General features: G+C 37.0%; 2 protein-coding genes and 1 long non-coding RNA gene across 10 annotated transcripts; all 3 read left to right on the top strand.

Annotated features, from left to right (window-relative positions):
* Positions 1-385: 385 nt before the first annotated feature.
* Positions 386-7,609, top strand: dhdds (dehydrodolichyl diphosphate synthase). Of its 3 annotated transcripts, none has more exons than XM_044208392.1 (9): positions 386-457; positions 839-919; positions 2,215-2,331; positions 2,436-2,578; positions 4,066-4,182; positions 4,333-4,434; positions 4,541-4,655; positions 5,311-5,418; positions 6,882-7,609. In XM_044208392.1, exons 2-9 carry the CDS (start codon positions 857-859, stop codon positions 7,122-7,124), a joined length of 1,008 nt encoding a protein of 335 aa, XP_044064327.1. In that variant the 5' UTR covers positions 386-457; positions 839-856; the 3' UTR covers positions 7,125-7,609. The 3 variants fall into 3 exon arrangements, with proteins under 3 accessions (XP_044064327.1, XP_044064329.1, XP_044064328.1); XM_044208393.1 differs by having other exon boundaries at positions 419-557; XM_044208394.1 differs by lacking the exon at positions 4,066-4,182.
* A 1,863-nt stretch (positions 7,610-9,472) lies between these two features.
* Positions 9,473-13,566, top strand: LOC122881786. Its single transcript, XR_006379225.1, has 6 exons — positions 9,473-9,640; positions 11,025-11,042; positions 11,352-11,381; positions 11,756-11,800; positions 12,053-12,109; positions 12,914-13,566. It is a non-coding gene; the product is annotated as an uncharacterized LOC122881786 (long non-coding RNA).
* A 4,192-nt stretch (positions 13,567-17,758) lies between these two features.
* LOC122881785 (putative transmembrane protein ZNF593OS) lies at positions 17,759-25,753 on the top strand. Of its 6 annotated transcripts, XR_006379224.1 has the most exons (4): positions 20,813-20,827; positions 21,251-21,295; positions 23,159-23,266; positions 24,565-25,753. XR_006379224.1 is itself a non-coding variant. In XM_044208396.1 (3 exons), exons 1-3 carry the CDS (start codon positions 17,802-17,804, stop codon positions 24,579-24,581), a joined length of 237 nt encoding a protein of 78 aa, XP_044064331.1. In that variant the 5' UTR covers positions 17,759-17,801; the 3' UTR covers positions 24,582-25,753. The 6 variants fall into 6 exon arrangements, 2 of the variants coding, with proteins under 2 accessions (XP_044064331.1, XP_044064330.1); XM_044208396.1 differs by lacking the exons at positions 20,813-20,827; positions 21,251-21,295 and adding an exon at positions 17,759-17,913; XR_006379222.1 differs by lacking the exon at positions 21,251-21,295 and having other exon boundaries at positions 20,648-20,827.
* The last annotated feature ends 468 nt before the right edge of the window (positions 25,754-26,221 follow it).

The following is a 26,221-nucleotide window of genomic DNA, read 5'->3' on the forward strand; positions in this document are numbered from 1 at the left end:
TCCTCGACTAGCTAACAGTAAAATGTTACTTGCACATTAATGCATCAGTAATAATAATAATAATAATTATTATTATAACGCAATATACATAATAGTATAAGTCTAGTTTAGTTTTATTACCAAAATGACAAAGATAACAAATACTATATAGTGCAGGGAGAGGCAGAAAACCCAGTGGGCTTATTTGAAGCTTCCGCCTAAATAATGTTAACATTTCACAAAGTTATTGAAACACAAAATTAACATAATAAAATATCAAAATAATATGACTACATACACACTCACGTGATCAGTTTTTCTGCATTATGAGTGCATTTACTTTCGATGCTTTATGTACATTTCGCTGATAATATTTCTGCAGCCTACTTTAAAAATCTACCAAGCTCTGACAGGAAGTCGTCACCGTGCGGGTACGTCACTTTACTCCAATGCGGAAGAGATCGTCATCGTAAAAGCTGTGAGTTGGAAGATCTGTGTTATGTGATAAAATTGTAGTAATGTGAGTAGAACAGCGTGTGGTTCAGTAGTTTGAATGAATGAAGCAGTTTCCATTAACAGTAAGTGTTTTCTGGACGTTGTGTGACTATGTTCGTGCTTTTATAGCCTCATAGCAGTTAAGTTCATTGCATGTCTCGTGAGCCAGGCTGGCAGTTAACGGAGAAATCCACCACTTGCTGCAAATAAGATTAAATTTTTTTTTTTAAGATGATACGTTTATTAAACATTTAGATCCTTTTCTTGTCGTACAAACAGTAACTTGGTATTTTTCTGTCTAGTGTAGGGTGGGTTATATGGTTGACAGTCCTTTTTTAAAACCATTTTAATCGCTTATTTTTAGACCGTTTAAAGTTCGAAAATGTCGTGGATAAGGGAAGGTGAATTAAACCTGCTTGAAAAGATTTCAGCCAATATCCTCAAGGTAAGCCTAAATCTGTATGTTCTTATATACCTTTTTGTCTAGATCCAGTTTGTGCCCCTCCTTTATTGCTATTGCATTTGAGTCATAGAGCTAAGCATGATTTTTTTTTTTTAAAAAGAAATACCCAGCGATGTTTGGAAAAACCCAGACGGCCATTAAACAATACTTACCGCAGTTCTGGAGGTATTTCCAGAATCCGGAAAGACTCTTAATGTCTTAAGGTTTTGTCTAGATGACAAAATTTTCAATTCACTGCTCAATTACAAATCATTTTCATTAATGTCTCAACTGGCGCAACTGTTTTACAAATCTGAACAAAGATAGTAGCTGGAAATTAAAACCTTGCTTAATCTGTACAACCTGAAACAAAATTTAAAAGTATCTGTTATATTTGTCTATATTGATGTAACGTTGTATTATTTTATATTGTCATATAGAATAAGGGGTTATATTTTTCTTGTGTTGTGCAAAATGAGTAAGGAGATGTCATTTCTGGCTGCCTGGATAAGAAATATAGATACAACTTGCAGATGGAATATTTTTTTCATCTATATGGTCAGAAGAGTCCTTGAGGGTTCTGGAAATACCTCTAGAGCAGTGTAAAGTGTTGTTAAACAACATTTTGGGTTTTTCAAAGATCACCAGCTATTTAAAAAAAAATAAAAAATATCTCAGCTCTTGAATGCAATGGTAATCACAAACTACAGCTACATTCTGTCACCCAAAAACAATCAGCACCACTGAAGGGCTGCAAGTAAGAATAGTTTTTATTATTGATTAATCTGCCGATCATATTCTAACAAAATATTCATTTTGAAAAAACAATCACTTTTTCCACAGCTTTCAACTGCATCTCACACTCTTCATCAGGGAATGGAGGTTGCTCATATTTCATCCACTGATGAAGAGTGTGAGATGTAGTTGAAAGTTCTGAAAAAAGCTTGTAAGTGGACCTTGAGTTAAGATTGTTTTTTTTCAAAATACTATTTCTAAGGTCAAGAATGAAACTAAACACTTAACAAAGATAATCAGTGTGCTATCATAAAAGACAGGGAAATCTTCACATTTTAGAAGCTAGAACCAGAGAATATTTGGCATGTTTGCTTGAAAAATTACTTAAATGATTGATTGATTATCACAATTGTTGCCCTATTACTTTTCTCTTGATCTACTAATCGTTTCAGCTCTATACAACTGTATTATTATTATTATTATTATTATTATTATTATTATTACTTAATGTCTCTGTCAGTATAATCTCTCCTGATTCCCCTGATCCGCATTGTGTCTCCCAGGCTGGGCCCATGCCTAAACATGTGGCCTTCATCATGGATGGTAACCGTCGCTTTGCACGTAAGAAAAACATGGAGCGCCAGGAAGGGCATATGCAGGGCTTCAACAAGCTGGCAGAGGTGAGGTTGCGTTGGGATTAAAAGTTTGTCTTCTCAAACACATGTCATCTGGGCATAAAATAGGTTGCTCATGTATGTGTATCCCCTTGTCCCATCCACACCAGACACTACGTTGGTGTAAGCATCTGAACATCCAAGAAGTTACAGTGTACGCCTTCAGCATTGAGAACTTCAAGCGCACTAAAGATGAGGTGGATGGGCTGATTGAGCTAGCCAAGCAGAAATTTGAGAGGCTGTTGGAGGAACGGTGAGTTTCAAGTTAAGGATTCTAAAGATTTAAAGTAGCTTTTCACTTTGCTGTTGCTTGTGGAACAAGTCACATTGTTGATTCACAGCTTCCTTAAAGTTGGGAGGAACCAAATGCAGTGCTAAGTTAAGTGTCTTTACAAGACTGAAACTTAAATGTTTCAGTTTCAGTCTTTGCAAAAATTAAGTGGGCTTCAGAAGGGTAGTAAGAAGCCAATTGTAACTTCATAGTTGATTTAAACACAGCTGTATTTCAAAGCCATCACATTGAGGAAATAATGGAATTTTTTGCTGCAACGGGATACAACAACAGTTGACAACACTGACACAGAAACACCTACCACTGTATTGGTCATTGAGGAAGATATACTGTGGACTGATGCCAAAATGGCCAAGAGGAAGAAAAGGCTGACTTATAAATAGGAGTACACAATACCAGTTATTTCCATTGCTATTTTAGCTGATACTGACGTTTTCCCTGCGTTACACCAAAAACTGTAGATTTGGCCTTTAATTATACTGTATTTATGGTCCTTAGTGCAAATATCAATGTCCAAAACACTTTAAACGAATCAACAACTACCACGGTGAGTGTTTAAGCTAATATGGAGGTTTGTTAAGCTGCAGTTCCACAAATGACCACTAGGCCCAAGAAAAAAATAGTCTTGGATTGCCAGACTTTTCTTCATGATTTTCCACTATTTTACAGATGACTAATTTCTTGCCTTTTGAGAAATAAAGCTTTTTGTCAATCATTAGTATGCAGCTTGTTAGCTAAGCCGATCGCATTTGGTTCCTCATTTAAAAATATCAGTAACTAAGTTCACTAGTTCACATGTTTATTTTGGAGGCAATTTTAAAAATACTGTTATGTTAGAAACATGAAGGCTGAAAGGTAGGCTTGTTTTGGAGCATATTTGCTTGAATGACAGGAGTAACTTGTCACACTCAGCTTTGGTGCTTGCCGCTTGCTCACCCTACCTAATCTCTGTTCTCAATTACCAAAATAAAATTTTTCCCTATAGCAGTAACACTGTAGAAAATAAATCATCATATTGGTGTAACATATTGAACATAATCTTGATTAGTCCTGATACCAATAACATTTTATGCAACTACTCCACATTTTCAATATGTGTATCAAGATGTCTTGCAACCCTTGTTAATATAACTACAAGGCTGCTGCTACCAAGAGGACTGTTTATGATGGTGGTTAGTGACATTGTGTTGAATATCAACACTTGACAAAACCACCTTTACTCAAGACATTGGACTGCAGACTGCTTCAGGGAAATTGTACTCACTGACTACTGAATGGAATTTCCTATGCGTAGGCTCCTTTTGTGTATCTCTGGGTGGGAATTGCAGACGGACACGTTTCAGCAGCCTTGTATAAATGGAGTAGTCTTCTTCTTCTCCCTGTTCTTCTTCATGCTTTTCTTGATTTTTCTACACCTCCACAGACCTCTTGTCTGTCTCCTTCTTTAGGGACAATCTAGAGAAGCATGGTGTGTGTATCCGGGTGCTGGGCGACTTGAATATGTTACCACTCGACCTTCAGCAGCTTATTGCCAAAGCTGTGGTCACAACCAAAGCGCACAATAAGTATGTGTTTTATTAATTTGTACCTCTTCTTCTATGACCCTTGTTATTAGTGAATCAACTTTACCACTCTACTATCATACCATATGACATAAACAGATTTTATATAATTCAGTGTAAATCACCACAGATATACAAATGCTTGTTTTGCAGATGTTTCCTGAATGTGTGCTTTGCCTACACGTCAAGATATGAAATCACCAATGCGGTCAGAGAAATGGCTTGGGGAGTGGAGCAGGGCCTGATCAAAGCAAGGTAAAAACTGGCAAAGACAATACTGAGTTGATCTCGTTGATGAAAAAGATAACCTGGGGAGCTATTGCTTTAACAAGCTGTATTTATGTTGTTCTGTCTTGCTCAGTGATGTTTCAGAGGCGTTGCTAAGTGAGTGTTTGTACAGCTATAATTCTCCCAATCCTGATCTGCTCATCCGCACCTCTGGAGAGGTGCGCCTCAGCGACTTCCTTCTTTGGCAGGTGAGGATGAGAATGACTGCATGGGAAAATGACAGCAAATGAAGATGAGTTATAGTCTTTAATCTGCCCCTTGAGAGATCTTACTTACATTTTGAAAACATGAATGTAAGATTGGAGATATGAACTCCCAAACTTGGTTGAGTGTTTGGTGATCATTGCAAAAAATGTTTTCTGAAATCAGGCACAGTAGCCGTAACCCTGGCAGTTAGACTTGTATTTCAGGTTATGTTGCTCAAAGTATTCCCCTCCAAACATGCTTTTAAACAAGGCTTTTAGTTTCTGTAGACATTGCCCCAAATTTGTCTTTGATGCCAACAAAAAATATCTCAGACTCAGCTGTCTTACCTTATTAAGACAGTAATGAAATGCGGGGGATTTTTTCTTATTTTGCGTTTCTCTTTAATATCAACCACACATGTTTAGATCATAGGACTTCCCTAAGAAATGCAGACTATTTGTTTTCACCTAAGATTTTTTTATAGCTGCTTTTATGCCTTTAAGACCAAAGTATTATCCACCAAACTAGGGGTGCAATGTATGATAGACAGTATTAATCAAGTGGACTACATCTTTAATGATTTGAACATATTGTCAAACACTTTACAGCTTCTCCTCTGAGACTTATATTGATTTTCTTTTATCTTCCATTCTGCAGACATCCCACTCCTGTCTGGTGTTTCAGTCAGTTCTGTGGCCGGAGTACTCATTTTGGAACCTGTGTGAAGCCATTCTCCAATTTCAGTTAAATCACAAATCCATTCAGGTAAGGCTGATATTGAGACACAGTTTCTTTGTTGTGACCAATATGGGACTCTGCATTGGAAAGGGAACATCTCAGAATACAGTGTCCTTGCTATAAATCTAGCTTTGGAGATGGTCATAATGTTTGTTTTTTTGTGACCCTGCCAAAGGTATTGATTCAACTCCACTCCTCTTTTTTGAGTGTTATAAAGCAAATGTCCTGATGAGGTGTATTTTCAGTCATTGTAGGTGAGGATCTGTGTGTGACTTCAGCTGACTTTTCCAACACATGAACACAGCGCTTGATTTTTTTTTTTTTAGGTTTGCCCTTGCCAAGTTTTTAAATTTTGCTTTGTTTACACATGGTGCACCAGAAATGTATACAGCCAGTACTAAAGCACACAGTCACAGGGTCTGTCTGGCCCCCTTGAACCTCAGTAGGTTGCCATATGTTGATTTGAAAACTCACCAATAAAATAGTCACTGTCAGATCTTTTATTAAAACTGAACCATACTCCCGATTGGTATTCAACCTAATTTGTGTAGCTACTATTATAATAATGACTATGTAAGTATTGGCTGTGTGACTTGTTGTTTCATCACTTGAAAACACTCACAAAACTATGCAATGCGACAGGGGGAGAAACATCAAAAAGCATGAGAACACATTCCAAATGCAGGAAAACTGGTTTGACAAATGAGGAATAACTGGTCATAGGTATGGCTGTGGCTTAGTGGTAGAGCAGGTCGTCCACCAATTGGAAGGTCAGCATTTCAATCACGGCTTCCCCCAGCCCACGTCGGAGTGTCCTTGAACCCCAAATTGTTCCCGAGGGCTGTGCCTGTGTGAATGGTTAGTTAGCCATCAGTGTATGAATGTGTGTGAATGGGGTGAATGTAATATGTAGTGTGTGAAGCGCTTTAAGTAGTCGGAAGACTAGAAAGTCGCTATACAAGTACAGTCCATTTACCATATTCATCAACATTATTGAAAGATACTTAATGGGATATTTGCTATATCAAAGTATTGCCTCAAAAATGACTGAATCAACAACTCAGACAACTGATCTCAACCAATGACATCTTTATCAAATGGATATTTACTGTAGGGTGATTGTATTATAAGATGTTTTATATTATTTAGTCCAATCACTGCATGTCAGATTATTCTGCTGCAAAATGTATATTAGGAAAATGTTATTAAAAACTATTGCATGTGTTGTTGCAAAGCAGCAAAGGTTGTGATAACCTTATTATCTTGTTTTTATGGCTTCAGCTTAATTGGTGAACAGCATAGATTTATTTTTAACAAATATCCCAGGGTTCACACCCTGAATGAGTCAATTTAGCACTGCCACTTTTTAAAGGTAATAGGTAAATATCTTGAGCCAGTATTACTTGGTTTGCATACTTTTTAACATGGTAATTAAAACAATTCCTACTTACACATTACTAATTGGAATTTTAATGTGTGTTGTATTTTAGAAAGCCAGAGACCTCGATCGAGAGCATCAGGCCTTGCTGCAGCTAGAGGCGGATCGTGCCTGTGTAGCAGAGCACCTGCAGCATCACGGGAATGGAAAGCCTGCCGACGCTCAGAGAAGACAAGAGGCACTGCTGCACTACACCACCTGCCGGGAAGAACGAATTCAGGACTTCCTAGAAGCACTGAAGCACAAGAGAGACTCTTTCTTTAATGACTTATGGAGCGAAGCCGTCTTGGCCTAGGAAGGCCCTGAAGAACACACTCCATGTTGAAGTGGGGATGAAACCTCTCCTGTCCTCTTCCCGAAAGGGCTTCTGTGGAAAAGGGAAGTGTGAACAGTAACTGGGAATGGTTTCATTGTGCTACTAATTTGTACAAGATGAGAAGGCAATTTTACCCCTATGGGGCTGTAGAATAATTGATATTTATGATTGTAGATTTAAAAAAAGTCTAATAAATGGAATTGTCTGGTCAAGATGTAGTTAAATAATTGTGTGAATTATCTGTCAAATGCATGCCATTGATTGGAAGATCAAATCATATGATTGAAAGCCTGGGACTGTGTTTTGGAAATGTTTCGAAAGCAGTCGATATAAATCAGTCCAGTTTTGCATTTTTGTTGATGCCCAAAGAAAGTGTTGTTTGTTGACTGTGATGTCAATGACATAACTAGATTTTGACCAGCTTTCTTAAACGGAATAAAGTGATTACTGTATGTCAAATATGATTAAATGATGTGCGATTCAATCATTTGTACTTAACTACCACATGTCAATATTATGGCTGTCTTTGACCAGTTGCCTGGTCAGTGATCGATCTAACACAAGCAAAGAAACACAGATATTTGTTTATTGGCTTTTGTTCATTTGGGAAAATCAGAAGACTCCATTCCCCAGTAATACATCATTACTGGTAAATAAGAAAAACATACCAAGCTTAACATTAAATATATAAGTGGCAGGCAACCATGGAGTGAAAGCAGTAGCACCAGTCTCTGTCTAATCATAAGCATCTACACAATCAGGTGTGTCATAAAATATAAAAATGGTGCCCATTTCTTGTAAAAATGCTCAATCTTAAATTTTACGTTTAAATTTAAAATGCAAGACATCCTTCCATTGCAGATAACTAATATTAACTAAAGTAATTCATACTTTCAGAGAGGAAAAGTAAAAGTAGCAGTACCACAGTATAAAAATACTACATTACAAGTAAAGTAAGTATACAAAATATAGTGTCAAAAGTCAAAGTACTCAAATGCAAAATGCCCCCATTTAGTGTTATATTTATCATATATGAATGGAATATTATTACAAATGTATTCATAAGCAAAATTTTAATGTTGTCAAGGTGGAGATCATTTTAACCACTTTATATACTGTTGGATAGTTTAGATCATATTGCATCACTTTATAAACTGATCAGCTGTTTTGATTCTGATTTGAAAAGTAACTATATCTGTGAAATAAATACAGGGGAATAAAAACTACAATATCTCCCTCTGAAGGGTAGTGGAATAGAAGTTTAAAGTAACATACAATGGAAATATTAAAGTTAAGTTAAAGTACCTCAAAATTGTACTTACAGTACATAAAGTAAATGTACTTCCACCAGTGCTTTTATACGCATGACTGCTACATAGCCTATAATAAGATATTTTGTCATGGTAAGATTTGTCAATACAAAAGTTGGGTTAATCTGGTTAACAGAAAGAAATCAGTGGTGGAAGAAGTACTCAGAAGTAGTAATACCACACTGTAGAAATACTCTGTTACAAGTAAAAGACCTGCATTAAAAAATGTACTTAACTAAAAGTACAAAATGATTAAAATATATTTAAAAAAAAGTATACAGTATCAAAATATAGCCTACTTAAAGTACCAAAAGTAAAAGTATTTATTATGCAGAATAGGACATTTCTGAATCATATATTATATTGTTGGATTATAATTATTGATGCATTAATGTGTACATCACTTTAATGTTGCAGCTGGTAAATGTGGAGCTAATTTTAACTTTATATACTGCTTAGTAGCTTTTGAATCCCCCCTCCCCAGGATCAATAAAGTTTTATCTTATCATATCTTAACCTATATTAATACATACTATTTTATTTGTTGATTTAGTTTTTATTACTAATGTGACTCTGTAAAGTAACTAGTAACTAAAGTTATCAAATAAATGCAGTGGAGTAAAAAGTACAATATTTCCCTCTGAATTGTAGTGGAGTATTAGTATAAAGTATCATAAAATGGAAATACTCAAGTAAGTACAAATACCTCAAAACTGTACTTAAGTACATTACTTGAGTAAATGTACTCAGTTACTTCCTACCACTGAAAGAAATGCCGCGAACTGGACCTACCATTGTTTAAAATGAGCTGCCTTTTTTCGATCACAGCCTTAATCAATCAGAAACCTTCGATACAACGCCCCCCTGCGGCATTGGTCAGTATTTTCCATGGATGTATTTTCAAAGTTGCTTCCTGCCTCTTTAACAAATGGGTGGTGCCTGGAATCACGTGACGTATGTGCATCCAATGACAGACACCGAAATACAAAACTGGTTCAAACCGGTTTCGTTCTTACATTTCAGTGTATAAACTACAAAAACATTCGTTTGCATTATACATTCGCCATTTTCCTCAGCAACTGGTCGGTTGTCGTCTGTTATCGCGCCGAAAAAAAGTCCGTTTTTACGGTTATATTTTTGTGAGTTTTCTGCTCATTTCCTGTCAACAACATGGGCAAAACGAAGGTAAAAATTTTTATTTTATTTTTTAACTAAGTGCATTAGAGTCTTGTTGTTAACTTGAGGTTAGCGTTAGGCTGCGTTTGATATTCCTGCATCAGAGGAACGTCATCATCCCTAACAAACGTTACAGTCATGGCGGTCCGACGACAGAGACCTGTTCAGGCATCCTCCCATTTGTCGAAAATAAAAGTTTATATTCTAGGTAGTAACGTAAAATGTCTCCTAATCCGTTAAACACAACTGATAACGTACATAATTATATTTTCACGTCCTGCGCCAAAGCACTGACTAGTGCGACCGTTGACATTGCGCGGTGAAAAATGTCTGGCACTGTTCGTCTTTTCCCTCTTTGACAGGAGGTTGGGGGGGAAATCTTGACAGGTTAAACGCAACAACAAACTTTCGACACAGGCTGTAGTTAAATGTGTAACGTTAGCTCTCGGGTTAATATGAATGCATAACTTGTGATCTAAATTAATGGTGAATGGTTATGTAACGTTGTCAGTCAAAATAAGTTCAAGCACAACCTGCAAATTTGAGGAAGGAGTTGGGGGAGGGGAGGTGGCGATTTATTTATTTATTTTTCTCCACTCTTCTTTGAATAAGAAAAGTCTTTAAAAGGCTTATTTATGCATATTGATTCAAAACGTGTTTAATAGTTCGTCATCCAGTTAGAATTTAATCAACAATGGCCTTAAAATATCAAACTCGGCTGACTTTACTGTAATGTGAACTTACACCAGTGCCATCAGTAAATGAACAAATGTAGCCATGTGAAATTTTTGATATGGTTTGTCTTAATTATGAATATTTAGTTTGATTAAGACTTAATTAATTTTACGTGTCGCGATTACACATCCTGTAGCAACGTGTGGCATTTTTAAAAAAAACACCAATTTGACATTTGAAAAAATGAATATATAAAAATTTATTTCTACATGAAATCCCATATGCAATTTCATTTTAATTTGTTTGCAATCTCTGCAGGCCTGCGTTCGGCTGTATTTATTAAATGGCGGTAGCTGCAGATTAGTAAAGTAGTAATCTTATCAGTTTCAACAACAGCTGTCTGTCGGCGCGCACTGATACAAAACAAAGGAAGCTGTCAAGGCGCCAAGGCGGTGTCATGGTGACAGGACAGCCCAAATTTGAATTCAAATATGGGCGGGAAGATGTTCCAAAAAAAAAAAAAATTTACTTTCCTAATTAGTCTTTAGGTCTTGTGTTTATTTTTCTGCCAGTACAAGATCATGTGTGCAGAAATTATTGTAATTGTAATTCATTTTAAGATTATAGTGTTGTTTGAGTTGTTATGTTATATATTTGTCATGTGTAATACTTGTATTCAAATTGTAACATTGTGTTTTTCTGTTCTTTGTCTTTTTAGAAAACTGTCCCCCCTGAGGTTTGTAAAAAAACAAAAAACTATTTGTTTATATTATTCATATTATATTGATTCTCTGTTATTGCAAGAATATTGTACACCTGTGCATTCTCACAAAGTAGTTTAGATTGTATTTTACTTTTTAAATAAATTGATAGTTGTGATTTGTGGTTAAATGCTGTTTTTAATGTAAATGTCGTTAGATTTCAGTATTCTTATTAAGTAATTTCGATAGGACACACCATCCGATGCCCACTTTAGAGCTGTGAATATCATACTTTATTACATCTGCAATTATTACTGAAGATTTTCTTCCTCCTATTTCAATAGAGCAGAAGAATCTCCGAGCGGCTGGCGATGGTAAGCTTCTTTGAAACACAGTTAATCAATCAATTACAAAGAACTGCTGTTTTGCTTTGTGATTATTCTTCCTCATCCAAAAGTTAGTTGTTTCCCAACACCAGCTTCGTCTGGGGATTAACCCTGAAATAGAAATATGTATAAACCTGTTTGCATTGCACATACATTCTACATTCTGTATCAGTTTATCACAATCCCATACCATTATCTTTTGTGATTACAATATAAAACAGAGGAATTATTTTAAAAGATGGTCACAAAACTAAAAACATGCTCAGTGTCACCAGCCATTATTTTTCACTGTAACCCATGTTCTTCTGTTGTGTAATTTACCGTTACATACTATTTGAAATATCTTTCTTCTTGTTTTGCAGAAACCTAAAGCTGCAATAGTGGAGAAGAAAAAGGCTGCTGCAAAAGTATGAAACTGATAACACAAGCTGATCTCAACAGAACATCTCTGTATGCTGTATGTCACATGTGAAACAAATTCTTGGCCAAATTAAGCTTGCCCTAGTTCCAGGGCAAATGGGGAAAAGACTTTTTTTTTAAAAAAACAATTTAGATGTTTTGGTACACTTGATTTTGTTCATTATTCTGAAGCATGTGATAATTGTAAACTAGCTGGAGAGCTCTTATCTGTTATTAATCAAGTGTCATGTTGTTTGTAGAAGGCACCCAAAGCAAAGAAGACCAAACAAGCTGAAAATGGGAACAACAAGGCTGAGGTTTGTTTCTTTTATGGGAAAGAGCTTCTGCTACACATCTTACACAACATAATTTTTCTTATTTTTTGCAGGTAATTTGTGCTGTTTAACTAATAAATAATTCACGTGGTCAAATTAGCAAAACATTTATGTTACCTATCTTAAGAGTGTCGAGGAGACGAGAACAAGTGTTATGAATGTGATAAGCTAACAAGATTAATACTGAAGGAATTAATTCAGTATTTGTAGGCTCCTCGATACCAAAACACAGCTGCTAGCGTGCCATGAAACATGTAACTTTAATTCCTTTTGTTACAGTAACTTAACATTAATTCGAGAACTCAAATTACCAAATCAGGTGTTTTTAATTGTCAATTTGAGAGCACTAAAGTGTAAACAATATATATATATATATATAACCCTGATTAGAAAAATGTATGGTCTTGTGAGCAAAACCTAGAATTATAAACTAAAAAAAACACTCAATCAAATGAAAGCTCATGAAAATCAACACTGGGTGTCTGCAAGTTCTGTAAATGTCTAAACATTCAAGTCCAATTAAACCGATTTGGATTAATACCATTTATACATCTTGAAAAAAGTTTTAGAAGTCTGAATTTGTTGTTTGTTGGTGCACTTATTATCTGTTATTAAATGCAGTCCTGTCCTGTGGCTGTATCTGACTTGATGAAACTTGCAAGCACCATGCAATATATTAAGATGAAATCATAACATGATGATGATCACAGTAGAGGGGAATGTACTATCATACTGCCAAAATAAGCAATGTATATGACGTGCTGCTTTCTTATTTTCTGTCCCCAGGAGCCAAAGGCCGAAGCCGCTGAAGCCAAATGAATAATGGTTGATGTGCTCACTCTGTGTACTTGGTGATTGTACAGTTTTAAATAAGTATTTTTTACCAAGTTTTATATTACAAATGTCATTTATAGGTTTGTTTTTGGGCTTGCACTTGATGTAACAAAACTTTGTTGTCATATTCATATCCATTTAAAAATGAGTACCGTCCATATCTTGTAGAAGTGGCATTTTTAGTTTGTCTAATTCTTTTTTTTTTTTTTTTTTTTTTTTTTAACTGCTGAGTAATAGATATTTTCCAACAAGTTGGATTTTAAATCTAATTTTAAACATTATAAGGCAGCTAAAGCATATTGTTAAATTTTTAGAGAGAATAGGAATTTTGCTCCTTGTATTTTCATGTTGAACTAATAAAAAAAAAAATGCTTACCAAATGCTTTGAAACACTGTATGTTGACATGAGATCTAGTTATTGAAAATGCCACAGAAAAATACTATTATTAGGTCAAAAGTTTGATACATCCCAAAAACACATATGATGTGAACCTGGTCATCTTATGAAAAGTTATGTTAAGTTATGTTTCTGTTAGGGGAAAAGGAAGCTTTTCTGACTTCAGTGGTTGATCTAAATGTTCTTGATTAAAAATTTTCAAAATGTCTTCTTGGTGTTTCTTTGTTGTGATGTGAAAAACCTCATCAGAGAAATAGGAAAAATGGAAGCAGCCTTGTTTTATAGACAGTGATCTTGGCTAACAACTGTTATCCCGAAACCAACTGCAGGCTCCTCCATCTTGGCAGGACATCCATTTCAAGATCATTTCTCCTTATAGTTGGTGGATCTAGGCTCAGCTTTTATTTACAACCTGCTGATTTCTTGATAATGTTTTGACAACATTTTTTGTCATAAGTGGGCCTATAAATGAATTTGAGTGTGTAGGCTGGTTGACTAAAAGCACAACTGCAATGTAAAACACTAAAAGGGTCCTGTGTTTGAAACATCACTTTGGTAAAACTACAGTAGTGGGAATTATGCAACTGACTATTTATGTTGAAGAATTGTTATTTTTACTTGTCTTTAATTTACTCATGCATCAAAGATTGTCATATCTTAGTTTGTTCAGGTACTGTTGGGTAGTTAATATCACATTTTATGAACTTCGCTTGTCAGTTTATACAATTCAGTTTAATTGGGCTTTACTGGCATTGGAAACAGATGTTAACATTGCTAAAGCATGTGTAACATAAAAACATACATAAACAGAAGGATTGTGATTATTAAAATATATACAGATGAGTAAAATACAATAATAATAATAATAAATTAGACTTGCAGTTAAAATACAAAATATGTGTGTATACTCTGAATGTGCCATCAGGTGACGCTGAAGTACAAAGTTTCCCTTGAAACAGTGAAGTGGATTTATAAAGTTGTACAAAATTGAAATAAAGTAATAAAAATTAAGGTGTAAATATCTCAATAATAATTCATTACTTGAGTTAAAAGTGCTTTGTTGACTTTCCAGCTCTGGAAAACCCTCAGTGTCTTTGCTCAGTAGTACCAGTAGAGGGCAGTGCCACATCACTGCAGACAGGTGCGGGGTACTCGTCTTTATTCCAGCGGGGGTCTCCCTCTCCTTTAACTTGTACAGCCTGTGAAACTCGGTCAAATATGACGCGCTTTGTTTTGAAACTAGTGTTTGCTCACATCACTGATGACGCTGCTGTTTTTATAGTTTATTGGTGTATTTAACATCCTGTGAGATCCCACTAAGATTCAGCAGTGACAATAATGTTCAAATATGGGTCAAATGTAACTCTTTTTTTTTCTTTCAAAAATCAATACACAATGAGGTATTGGTAGGTACAGTTCGAAGTACAATGCAAGAAATGCTGTTATTGCTTATTCTGTGTATTAACGTTCCATTGCAAACTATCTGAGTAAATATGATTATTTGAAGATTGAAGATTATTTGAAAAATATGTAACCAGCCAAAAAGGTCAGTATTGTCTGAGACATATGGGAAATTGAACAAAAAGTCTCTACCACAATTTGGTTGTAGATATAATTTCCTTGTCATATATATTTTAATCTGGCATTTAATCCCCCTCTTTTTCATTTCTGTTCAGTTGTCAGAGAAATGTAGATGTAGATTGCTGCACTTTAATATATTTTTCCATTACCTATTTGTTATCCCTGTAATGTTTCCCATCAGGATTTTTATTGTGACGACATTATAGGCTACATATCACGATCGCAGACAGTTTGTAAAGTAGAGCATCAGCATCATGTGTCAGGAAGCAAGGACATTTATGACTTATTCAAGTTCTATCAAGAGGAAAAAAGATTCAAAGTTCATTCTTGACCAGCAGTTAAATATCTACTTGAAAATGTCACAATAATCCTCCAAATACAGATAATAAGATCAAAACACAGACTGACAAGATGTCAGACAGCACTAACGCATCTAAACTTAACACTTTTTAAATTAAAGTTCCCCACTGTGGATCAGCTTGGTGAGCTTCATTTTTGTTTACTCTGTGTTATTTAAGTACATTGTTGAAATATCAGGTTTATTGGGACTGTGGTTGTGGTATCACTTATTTGAGCCAAACAGGAAAACATAAATGCCATGGATAAATTATCTGTCAAGGTGACCGTAGGAACACCCTCCATCCTGTTGGTTGGGGTCAGTGGGTTCATGTGCATTCCTAAACTAGGCGAGTATGAAGCCCAACACATACCGCAGAGTGAACACATACTTTAAATCAGTTAACTGTTACGTTACTCCACATGTGGTAAAGCTGGGGGCACACACACACACACACACACACACACACACACACACACACACTAGCAACGCAACACAGCAAAGACATACAGGTCAATTCATACTGTATGTTGAAAACTTCAGGACCAAAATCCCATAGACCCAAGACTACATTCATGCATTAGATTGATATTGAACTGGCGACAACGACACAAAGAAATATACGTCCATGTATTCGTCCATGCTGCACAATTTTAAAGGTATACGTCAAATTGATTTAGATATAGTGGACAGAAACAATCTCACCACAGGGTGCACTCAGTAATTGTTCTGGAGCTTTTGTTCCTATCACACAATCTTCCTCAAAAGTTTGAGATTAAAAGAGAGCCAACACGGACGAGAAGTCCTCCTACTATCACCTTTCCCCCTGGATTTACCACATGTGGAGTGACCCAACAGTTAACTGATTTAAACAGTGTTTACTGTGCAGTATGTGTAGCTCCAGTGTGAAGGACACAATCCTTTCTCTCTCAGGTTAGGAATGCATATGAGTCTTCTGACCCCAACCAAAAGGGTGGAGGGTGTATCCATAGTCACCTTGACAATATGTCTGTGGCATTTACATTTTTTCCTGTCTGGTTCAAAAATTCTATCTGCTTCTGGTAAAAGTGATGCTGGTTTCTTATTCATAGTCCCAATAAACCTTTTATTTCAACACTATACCTAGATGACTAAAATTAAACAAACATGGGGCTCACCGAGCTGATTTGAACTTCATTTAAGTTTAGGTAGGTTAGTGCTACAACACACGTGGACAGGAGGTGCCGTGGACAAGCCCCTCTAAATGCTGAGCCACAGCCACCCCAACGTTTGTCTATCTGTTTTTGATTTAATCACCCATCTGTAGAGGATTGATTAAGTGGTTTTTAAGTGGTTTTTAATTTTTATTTAAGCCAGCATTAAGCTAATATTTTTATATTTTGAGCCATCATGAACGAGAAGTCCTTAAGGTGCTCAGAAAAAAATGGAAGTTTGAGCATCTATATTTCCATGACAACTGGCTAACTCCATCAAGGATGAAGATTATGTGATATGATCAAAAGCTCCAGAACAGGTGCTGAGTGGACCTTGTAGTGAGATTGTTTTTGTCAGCTGCTATTTTCAAGGTCAAGAATGAACTGCCAGTCCTAACCTTTCAGATATATTTGGAAATTTCAATTCAAGTCAGTTTTATTTTTATAGCCCAATATCACAAATTTGCCTCAAGGGGCTTTTACATTCTGTACAGCATACGACACCCTCTATTCTCAGACCTTCGACAAGGCAAAACTCCCCCAAAAAACCTTTTTAACAAGGAAAAAATGGAAGGAAGAGCAACATCTATGCAATAGATCAACATGATAAGATTATGGACAATCAGGATGACAAAATTATAGAGATTGTAAACACATCATTTCCTTTTTTTCTGATCACTTTAAGGACTTCTCGTCCATATTGGCTTGAAAATTGAGATTGAAAGAAATTGTTTTCAAACCAACATGGACAAGAAGTCCTTAAATAGCTCAGAGAAAATTTAACATTCACATGATTTTGACAACTAGGCAACTCCATCTGCTGAGCAGCATCTCCAGAACTGACCTTTTTTTTAATGATTGTTTTTGTCAGCGACAAAAATCAAGAATGAACGTTCAATCTCAACTGAAGCAAATATATTATGGATTTATGAAATTTTCCAACAACAAACACTTCTGTACATCTGCATTTTATAACCAACCTGAATCACTTTCCTAGAGTGTGCACAATGCATTTTTTAGTCCAATAGCATTTCATGAGTAGCCAAACAATGGCAAAGACATCATAACCACATTTTTTTCCAAAGAGCAACCAAGTTTTCCACAACTGACTGTTTTTAATTCATGTGTTTTTTAATGTTTTATTGTCATTTGTGCCATTGTATTTAGGCCATGTTACCACAGTGTACACATGACATGTAGGGGTAGCCTATCTACAGTATGTGTTGGTACTCTCATTCCTCCCAGTTGTAGGGGGCTTTGTATTTCACTTGCACGCTGGCATGCCTTGCGTGTGCTGCAGGACTGGCGCCCCGCCCCCCGTCCATATAGAACATGTCACGGCTTCCTATAAAGATCGTGGACACCGTGTACTTTTCGTTAGGAGAGAGGCTGGCCGTCCCCAGTTCTCCCCAAACTGTCCCAAAACCCCCCGGTGCAGCTGCAGGTAAGTACTCAGTTTCTCAGCTGGTTTGGTAAACTATAGGTGTGGCTTGTTTGTTAGCTTTTCTTTCTCACGTAAAACCTGAATGAAATACATGTGGAGTTTGACCTAAGGTTCACAAATGCAGGATTTTGTTAAAAGCTGATTTTTATTTTTAATTTTTTTTAAACAATCAAAAATGTTTGTGTTCACCTGGTTTAGGTCGTTGATTGCGGGACAGGTATTTTTCGCGTTGCATAGGTTTTAAAAACGAAATAAGAATTTTTATAAATGCAAAGCATACTTAAAACGAAGGAGCGCGTCTAAAAGATTTGTCATGGACAAACTGAATAATTGGACATGACATTGTCTTCTGTACATTTTGTACCCTGGCAGTATAGAGACTGGAAAACACTTTTCTTGGAAGTGCAGCCAGTTTGAGCCTGGGGGTGAAAAGATGCTGTTGAATGTAGATTCAATTTAGATTTTATTTATTTTATTTATTTATTGGTGTGGATGAAGATTTTGATATTTGACTCCTCTTGAATTAGCATGACGGCATTTCAAATGACACAGAAAGTTACTGCTTTATACCAGTACTGTTTAATCCAGCCTGTGATGTGCAGATGACAGTTGACCAAAGTCTGGATTTTTGGGTCTCTTTCCCTCCTGGATTTAGATTTACACCCGTGTCACCTTAGTGGGTGGCTTTTAACAGTGGGTGGGCAAACAGTTTCTTAATGCTAATTAACAAGATTGGGATCTATCTCATTTAACCGACTAGCATCTATCTGTTACACTCCCAAACTCAACTTTTTCTTTGTTTGCGTGTCAGTCAGGTTGGCTCCTTCACAGTTGGGGCCCAAAATGGAGGCCATGTCTTGTGTTTAATTGTCACGTACGCCTTGAGTACGTCTGCCACTAATGTGGGGGGGACAAAATTTCACACACACACACACAATAACAAACACACACAACTACTTTAAACTGAAGAGTCATGACCTCTTAACTGGTTATATGTACGTTAATTGAAAAAGTAATCTTTAATGTGGTATTTTAAATGGACATCCCATTTTGTTGCCTCTGTGTATTTGTAGGAACCCTGACATTCCCTTGAATTGTCCCTTAACTAGCTGGTAAAAAGTGTTTGTTTGTTTTTGGGGGTGGGGGGTTTGCTCTCATTTTACACCAAATACCTCATCTGCTTGTTCCAGCCACACACTGAAGCTTGTAATGAGTGATATTCAAACCCAAGCTGCCTTTTTACATGGCTGCAACATAATGGAAACATGTCTTGCGCATTAATTTTAGAGCTGAAATGATTAGTCAATTGATGGATTAGTTGATCAAAAGAAAATTAATCAAATCCACTATATTGATGATCAATTTTATTTGTGTAGGTAATTATTATTTTTTTCTTTTTCAAACAAACACAAGCAATAAGAAAATGTCGCTCTGGGAACATGTGACGGCTGTTTTTCGGCATTTTCTGGCATATTATAGACTAAACGATTAATTGTTAAAATAATCGCCAGATTAGACGATAATGAAAATAATTTTGTTTCTATGGAGTTCAGCATGACTTTTTAGTGTCTTCAGATCTTGACGTATTCAGTGTTTGTTTTTTGTGGGTGTGACTAGTGTTTAGCCACACTATGTTTCTGCAATGATGGACTTTGGTTTTGAAGTTTTAATATTCATTCATTCATTCATTCATTCATTCATTCATTCAAAATTCAAAGGCATGAATAGGCTTCTCTTCAATAGTTGCCAGTTACAGCATCACATCACAAAAGCTAAACCACCCTGGTGACACAGAGAAAGAAACCATGGCAACAGTTACATACATGCAATAGTGGAGGATGTGGAGTGGAGCTATTGCACGACTAGATGGTCCGATTGATGCGCTGCTGTTGTCTTGCTGGAGATTTTTACTTTGTCGATAGCTCTGCTGCAGCTACTGATCCCACTGTCTTTCACACGGCTGTTGTCCACTGGAGATCCCCCTGCTGTAGACAGATTGGCTGCAGACGGTAGTAAAAAGTGACATGAGAAGGCGGGACCAAGAGAGGAGGAAAGGAGTGTTGATGATATTTCATTGGCTGTTTGGAGTTAAGTACACAGTGTACCAAATAAATGTTTAGGGGCCCGGTGCACTTGTGACTCTAATGCTGATTGACATACTGCATACTGTCTTTTTCCTTTTTCTTATTAACAATGTCTGGGAGAGATGAACTAAATAGATTCAACCCAACCCTTTTTGTGTTTTTCACAGCCTCTCCTTATGGAAAGGCAATACATCTTCATTACTGCATTTTCTTTTCAACTAATCAAATTCAAATCAGTTTTGTATGACTGAAAATTAAGAAGCGTTTTCATTTGAGATAAATAGGAAGTAGTTTTGCCAGAACGCAAACGTCGATGTTGAAGACTTCAAGCAGCAGAGGCTGCAATATCGTGACTTTTAGTCTCTTGTATGGGTCAAGCTCCAATAACGTGGGGTCTTACAACTCCCATAATGCACCTCCAGTAGCATCTTTTATTAGATCCACCATGCCTGGTAAATGCCCATTTCTTCTTTCAAACCCCACACCTCCAGTTTGTAAACCAGGATGTCTGTTTAAAAATTTGAAGTCTCAAGCCTCAGGGTTATTTATCAAACTGTTGTAAAACAACATTTAGAGCTACGGAGGACATTATACAACTGTTCACAGGCTGAGTCCTCATGACGAGTGAACAAAAAGTTCACAGCAGGTTAATTGTCATGCAGGCAACACCCTTCCCTGAGCTGTCCCTGTCATATGGCAGCTTGGTTGGCGACGAGCCCACGTCACTGGTTCTAATCAAGGTTGCTGGCAGTGTGGCACATTGCAGGTATCTAACCTGTTGGAAAAACTGCCAATTGATGACTCGGAAATGTGTTTGAAAAGAGCCTCAGGTAATCTCTCTCTCTCTCTCCTTTTTTTTCCTTTTTTTTTTTTTTTCTCTTTCTCCTTCACAAACATCTTTGACACATTGTCTTCATGTAGTATAAAGCTACTTAGATCAGATCATTGTGTCCGCTGTAGACTTGCTTGTAGTCATAAACCAAGCTTTGACTTAATCATAGTGCTATAAAGACTTCCAACTAATGGGCTTACCTTGTTGTTAATGACTTTTTTTTACTTTTTTTTTTTTTTTTTTTTAACAATGAAATTAGTGGCCCTAGATAACTCCTTGTTGGTGTGACGCAGATGCCAATTTAGAGCCAAATTCTTGTAGTGTTTCTTCAAGGTGCGACTTGTATCTGCTTATGTATACCAAGCTCTTCACTGTAAGAAGCCCAAATATCCTGATATCTCTTTGTTTGTTTGTATTTCAGTTGCCGTACTCAAGAAAGAACTCTGAAACTTCAGGCCCAGTGGATGTTAGTCAGAAAATTCAAATTGCATGATATAAACATTGGCTTAGAGAGCAACGGCAACTATTTGTTCAGTGAAATGGAAACGTATTATATAACACAGACAACCACTCAAGGAATTAAAATGCACAGCTAAAACAAATAACTGTTTGTTTATAAAAGACAAACTTACTGCCCCATATTTCTAATCTGGAGGTTTGTCAGGTTCTTGATGGACAATCCTGAGGTCTGTGACATTTAATTTCTGCTCCAGTTTTAGATTAAATGGACACATCAGGCTGGTTATGTAACCCTACACTTTGACATGCATGGTGCTTTAAGAACTCAGTGTCACGCTGTATTGTTTTTTTATTTTTTTTCCATTTTTGTGTGTATTATTCCTATTTACCTTGAACTGAAAATCATATCCGACAGTTCACAAGGGTTTTTGTTGTTTTTTGGAAGGAGGTGGGAAGGGGTGTGTTTTGGGGAAAGTGACCCACTGAGAGTAATGCATTTTGACAGCGCTGTGTATGTGTTTTGAGAGTGGGTGTGTGTTGTAGGCAAGCCTGCAGATCTGGTTGGATGAGAGCGGGGCTTTATAAAAAGGCGGAGCACAACACAGAAGCGCTCTCAGTTGTTCAAGTTCATCACTGTTTTGGCATCTGTTAGGATTTTCAGCGTGGCTGGGAAGTAGATGGTCCCACTGGCCAGTATCGGGCTTTTTCTTTTGCCATCAGAGGGCCTCTGGAAGGTGAAGAATCACAAGCTTTTGGTTTTCACGAAAATAAGACCGACTCTTCACACAAGGAACGCCTTTTTGAAAGCTTGGATTATATTTCTTTTTCTCGTAAGGGGTGGAACTCCAACCAGGTTGGCACATTAATGTTTCACATATGTTTTTACCTGCTCCACAATCCTCCTCACGTTCCCTGGAACCTTGATCACAAATGCAGTGGTCAGTCCCAGCTGAAAGTGACTTCCCTGGTTGTTTATGAAGCTAACACCTTGAGGTATGTGTCTTGTGATGCACAACCTCTTCTGCTTCATCTTGTCTCTCTGGGATTCCTTTCGAGATGACCTTTTCCCATCCTTGCACCAGTAAAGATGATCCAGTTTGAATAAAGCTTCCTTTTGTCTGGTACTTTTTGCTCTTAATTCATGGCTGGACGGACATCCATCCCCCCCCCCATATGCTTTTCTTTGGTGTTCTCTCTCAAAAATTAGTGTTCAACAATTATGTAAAACACCACTTTCTTAATCAATTCCGTGTGGGACTGAACCTCTATTCATGCTGCGTCAGTTTACTGACGCAGCATGAATAGAGGCTCAGTTGCTTTGGTCCAGGCATTTGGTTCAAACATGATGATTTAATAATAGAGGGGTTTAGGGGTATTCTGGGAAGAAATGGTGCCAAGTTGGTCAAAAATTCCAGATGATAGAGGCACCTATACGTTGGGTTTCTCTGCAAGGCGTTCCTGCACATAGTGAAGTTTTGTTCCATGGCTGCCTGCAGGGGAGAGATGTTCCTTCCTTGTGCATGGATCAGATGGTTTTGGTTTATTAGCAAGCCAACAGCAATTTTCTCTTCCTCTTGGCAGCAATACTTCTAAAAAAACAACAAAAACAAAACTCATTTGAAAGTTCGACAGGGAAAGTCGATTTGTATCTGATTATTGTATAAAAGCTGAGTAATGCCTGGATTTGTCTCCCTCAAAACATCACTAGAAATACTAGATTTACTTTTTCTTATATTTTTCATGTTTTGGAGACGAATTCACGGCCACTTATCCAACTGTATTTATATGTTGGTAACTTTATCCTTGGTTAGAATTTTTCTGTCAGATTGCTGTGCAGTTACTTAGCAAATTCTCCCATTTTTCTTTGCAGGTCCTCAGAGCCCCCCCGAGCTCTTCCACTGTTTCGACCCACCTCACATCAATAGACATGATCATCAGACTGGGCAGGCTGACACCCGGATACTTCCGCCTCCTCCAGGTACATGCAGCTTCCTCCACAGTTTACGAATGAACACTTAACTCAGCGATTAATAAAAGTTTATATTTAGTATATGCTGTCAACTTGTCCATCAGTTTGTCTTTATCCTTGTGCTTATTTGGCATTAACACTGGTTCTAATCTGAACTGCTTTGAGACAAGGGGCCCAGAGCTGTTCTGTGACCCACAATCCGCTTTCATCACCAATATAATTAGGGGTGACACTAGTCATGGTGATATAATTTCCTCTCTGTTTCTTTTGTTCCTCCCACTGTCACCACTCATTAGTAGTGACCCACCATATGTCTTGACTATTGTGTAAAGTCTTTGTTCGCATATTTACACTAATTTGGAAACAAAGACTGTCCCCTATATGGTTTACACTGACTCAAAAGCTTAACTGGCGGAGAAAAGTGACTGGCGTTGCATAAGATGTTGGCGCGACAGTAAATTTTTCTTTCTTAATGCTGAGTAGTTATCGTAAGGCTTCTACAACCAAGGGCTACTTTTCAGTGGATTAAAATTTTGCCCGCAAGGACAGATGGGTCGGTTTGAATTGACAAGGATTTCAACATGCGGTTGGACTTTATTATTATACATCTATGTTTCACATTGTGCTCTACAGTAGTAACTCCTGAAAAAATCAGTTTAGTTTAACAACTTAGGAATGAGATGAATGTTGGCTAAAAAAATTTTGTGGATTGTAAAAAAAAAAAAAAAAAAAAAAAACTATTATTATTTATTATTATTATGTTATCTATAAAATATCATCCCAGTCATAAAATATTCAAAAAATACCTTAATGGATACCTTAATGGTCGACAAACCTACCATTGGCTCTGAAAACATCACCAGAAGTCATGTGTTAGCTGACATAGTCTGTATGTATATGTTCTTTTTAAATGAAAGGATGTGGAGTGTGGGCAGCTGTCTCAGATGCCTAATGTTTTTAAAATGCTGACTTTTCTACCTCACTGCTCCAGGCCCCACAGGGTTCATAAGTGTAAGGAGGAGCTGTACATTTGGAAACCACATACAGTAGGCATGATCTAATGTACAGTCATTCTATAAAATACGAGCTGTTTGATTCTGAGTGCACCTTATTCTCTTTGTGCACAGAACATTGTGTTCCCCTTTTGTTAAAATCTCTTCCCCTCTTAAATGTTTAATAACTTTTCTTGCCAAAGGTTTGGTCACATGGCAGAGGGCTGTGGAACCAATGTTGCAGGTGGCGAAGGCTCATTGTTTCCATTGTTGACTGACAACTGACCTTTGTCCGGTTTGTTTTTATTTCTGCAGAGGCAAGTTGCCGGTGAGGTGCAGACGCAGCCACAAGACCGTGCTGTCAACCAGATAGCCATGATGCTGGCCATCATGGGCCTGAGTTTGTCCTACTACAGTGCCAAACAGATGACGGAGAAGGTCCAGGCCCAGCCTGCGCCCTGAAGAGACTTGACCATTCTGATTGTGGAGATAATGGATGAACCAATGAGAAGTAAAGTGGGTGGAGCAAGGAGGCAGAAGCAGAGACACAGCAGTGTCTTCAGGACCGTACTTTTCTCACCTCACAGTTATAGTCACACTTAAACACTGAATTTCCATGTGCAGAGATTTCAGGGCTGCTGCGCGTGTTTTCTAGACTTTCTGTTGTCGGGACCTTGAGGGGTTTGTTTGGTTGGCTCACTTGGGGTCATGGATAGGACTGATTTGGGTGGGTGATTGATTAAAACCGACTGCCAACTGGGTCTTACCATTAGTCATTACAAAGGTACATGCTTGCAAGATGCCGTCAATACTGCTGAGCAATGGGGGGACTGTGACTTTTGCAAGTGGCCAAAGAGGGTTAAATAACAAACAGTAATGCCTTTTTTTTTTTTAAGGGAAGGCTGACTGCAATTGAGATGTACCTTGTAACAAAGTGATAACAGGCCCAAAACATGGTTAAAGGGGATGAAAAGTTAGCTCAACTGTTTTCTGTAGCTTTTTTTTTTTTTTTTTTTCCCCTTCATGAGAGAACCTTGCAGAGCCTTGTGAACAGATTGGGAGCTGTATTCACAAACTGTCAATATTAAATATATACACTTGTGAAATGTATCTGTCAGGTGGCAGCGATTCAGTGAAGATTTGCACAAAAGTGCAGAAATGTTTTTAAATACTACAGTAGATCTGCAAAGGGACTTAAAACTACTCACTACCTTTTTTTTTTTTTTTTTTTTTTTTTTTTTTTCTTCCTTTTTTTTAAATGGTGTTTTTTGTGATTTCACGCTGTTAACATAAATTGACGTCCTGTTAATAAGATTTGTGACTTCCTTGATGAGCACCTTCTTGCAGTATCTACTACATGTTAAATGTTTGCATTAACTTTACTGAACATTGCATGGTGTGCAATCAAAGCAAAATTCATGAGTCTGTCTTGTTTTTACTGATGAATGAATGTATTACTTTATTTTGTAATGATTTAATAAAGCTGTGAATATTTTGAATAAGATGTACAGTGGGTGATATTATTTAAAATATTGAATGTTAACTCTGAGTAATCAAACTCAGTTCCTCCACAAATTAAAACCATTGCTGAGTTGAGTGTGAACAGTTCCTTAGTTGGCACTGAAAGCTGCAGAGCTACAGTATTTCCTGTATCAGAGAATCTGTCTCATCTGCACGCAACAGGAAGTGGTCAGGCTGATGCACGTTATGGCTCTTTTTAAGTGAGGTAGTGTTTTTTTTTTATTTATTTTTTTTTTAATTCATCTGCTTGGCACATGCAAGCCCAAATTTATAGTGAATTTACAAAAATGTAGGTGTGGCTCTGCTTGAGTGTCAAGTAGGAAACCCAAGCAATAAAGGAATTTGAGCGTACATGTCTTTTAGTTCCAAGTAGACCTTGAATGTCAAGCATTTTCTGCAAGCATGTTGTCTTTTTTTTACTGGTGCTTGGATAACCGTTCCACATAAAATA

The sequence above is a fragment of the Siniperca chuatsi genome, linkage group LG9 (genome assembly GCF_020085105.1).
Source record: "Siniperca chuatsi isolate FFG_IHB_CAS linkage group LG9, ASM2008510v1, whole genome shotgun sequence".
NCBI classification, from domain to species: Eukaryota; Metazoa; Chordata; class Actinopteri; order Centrarchiformes; family Sinipercidae; genus Siniperca; species Siniperca chuatsi.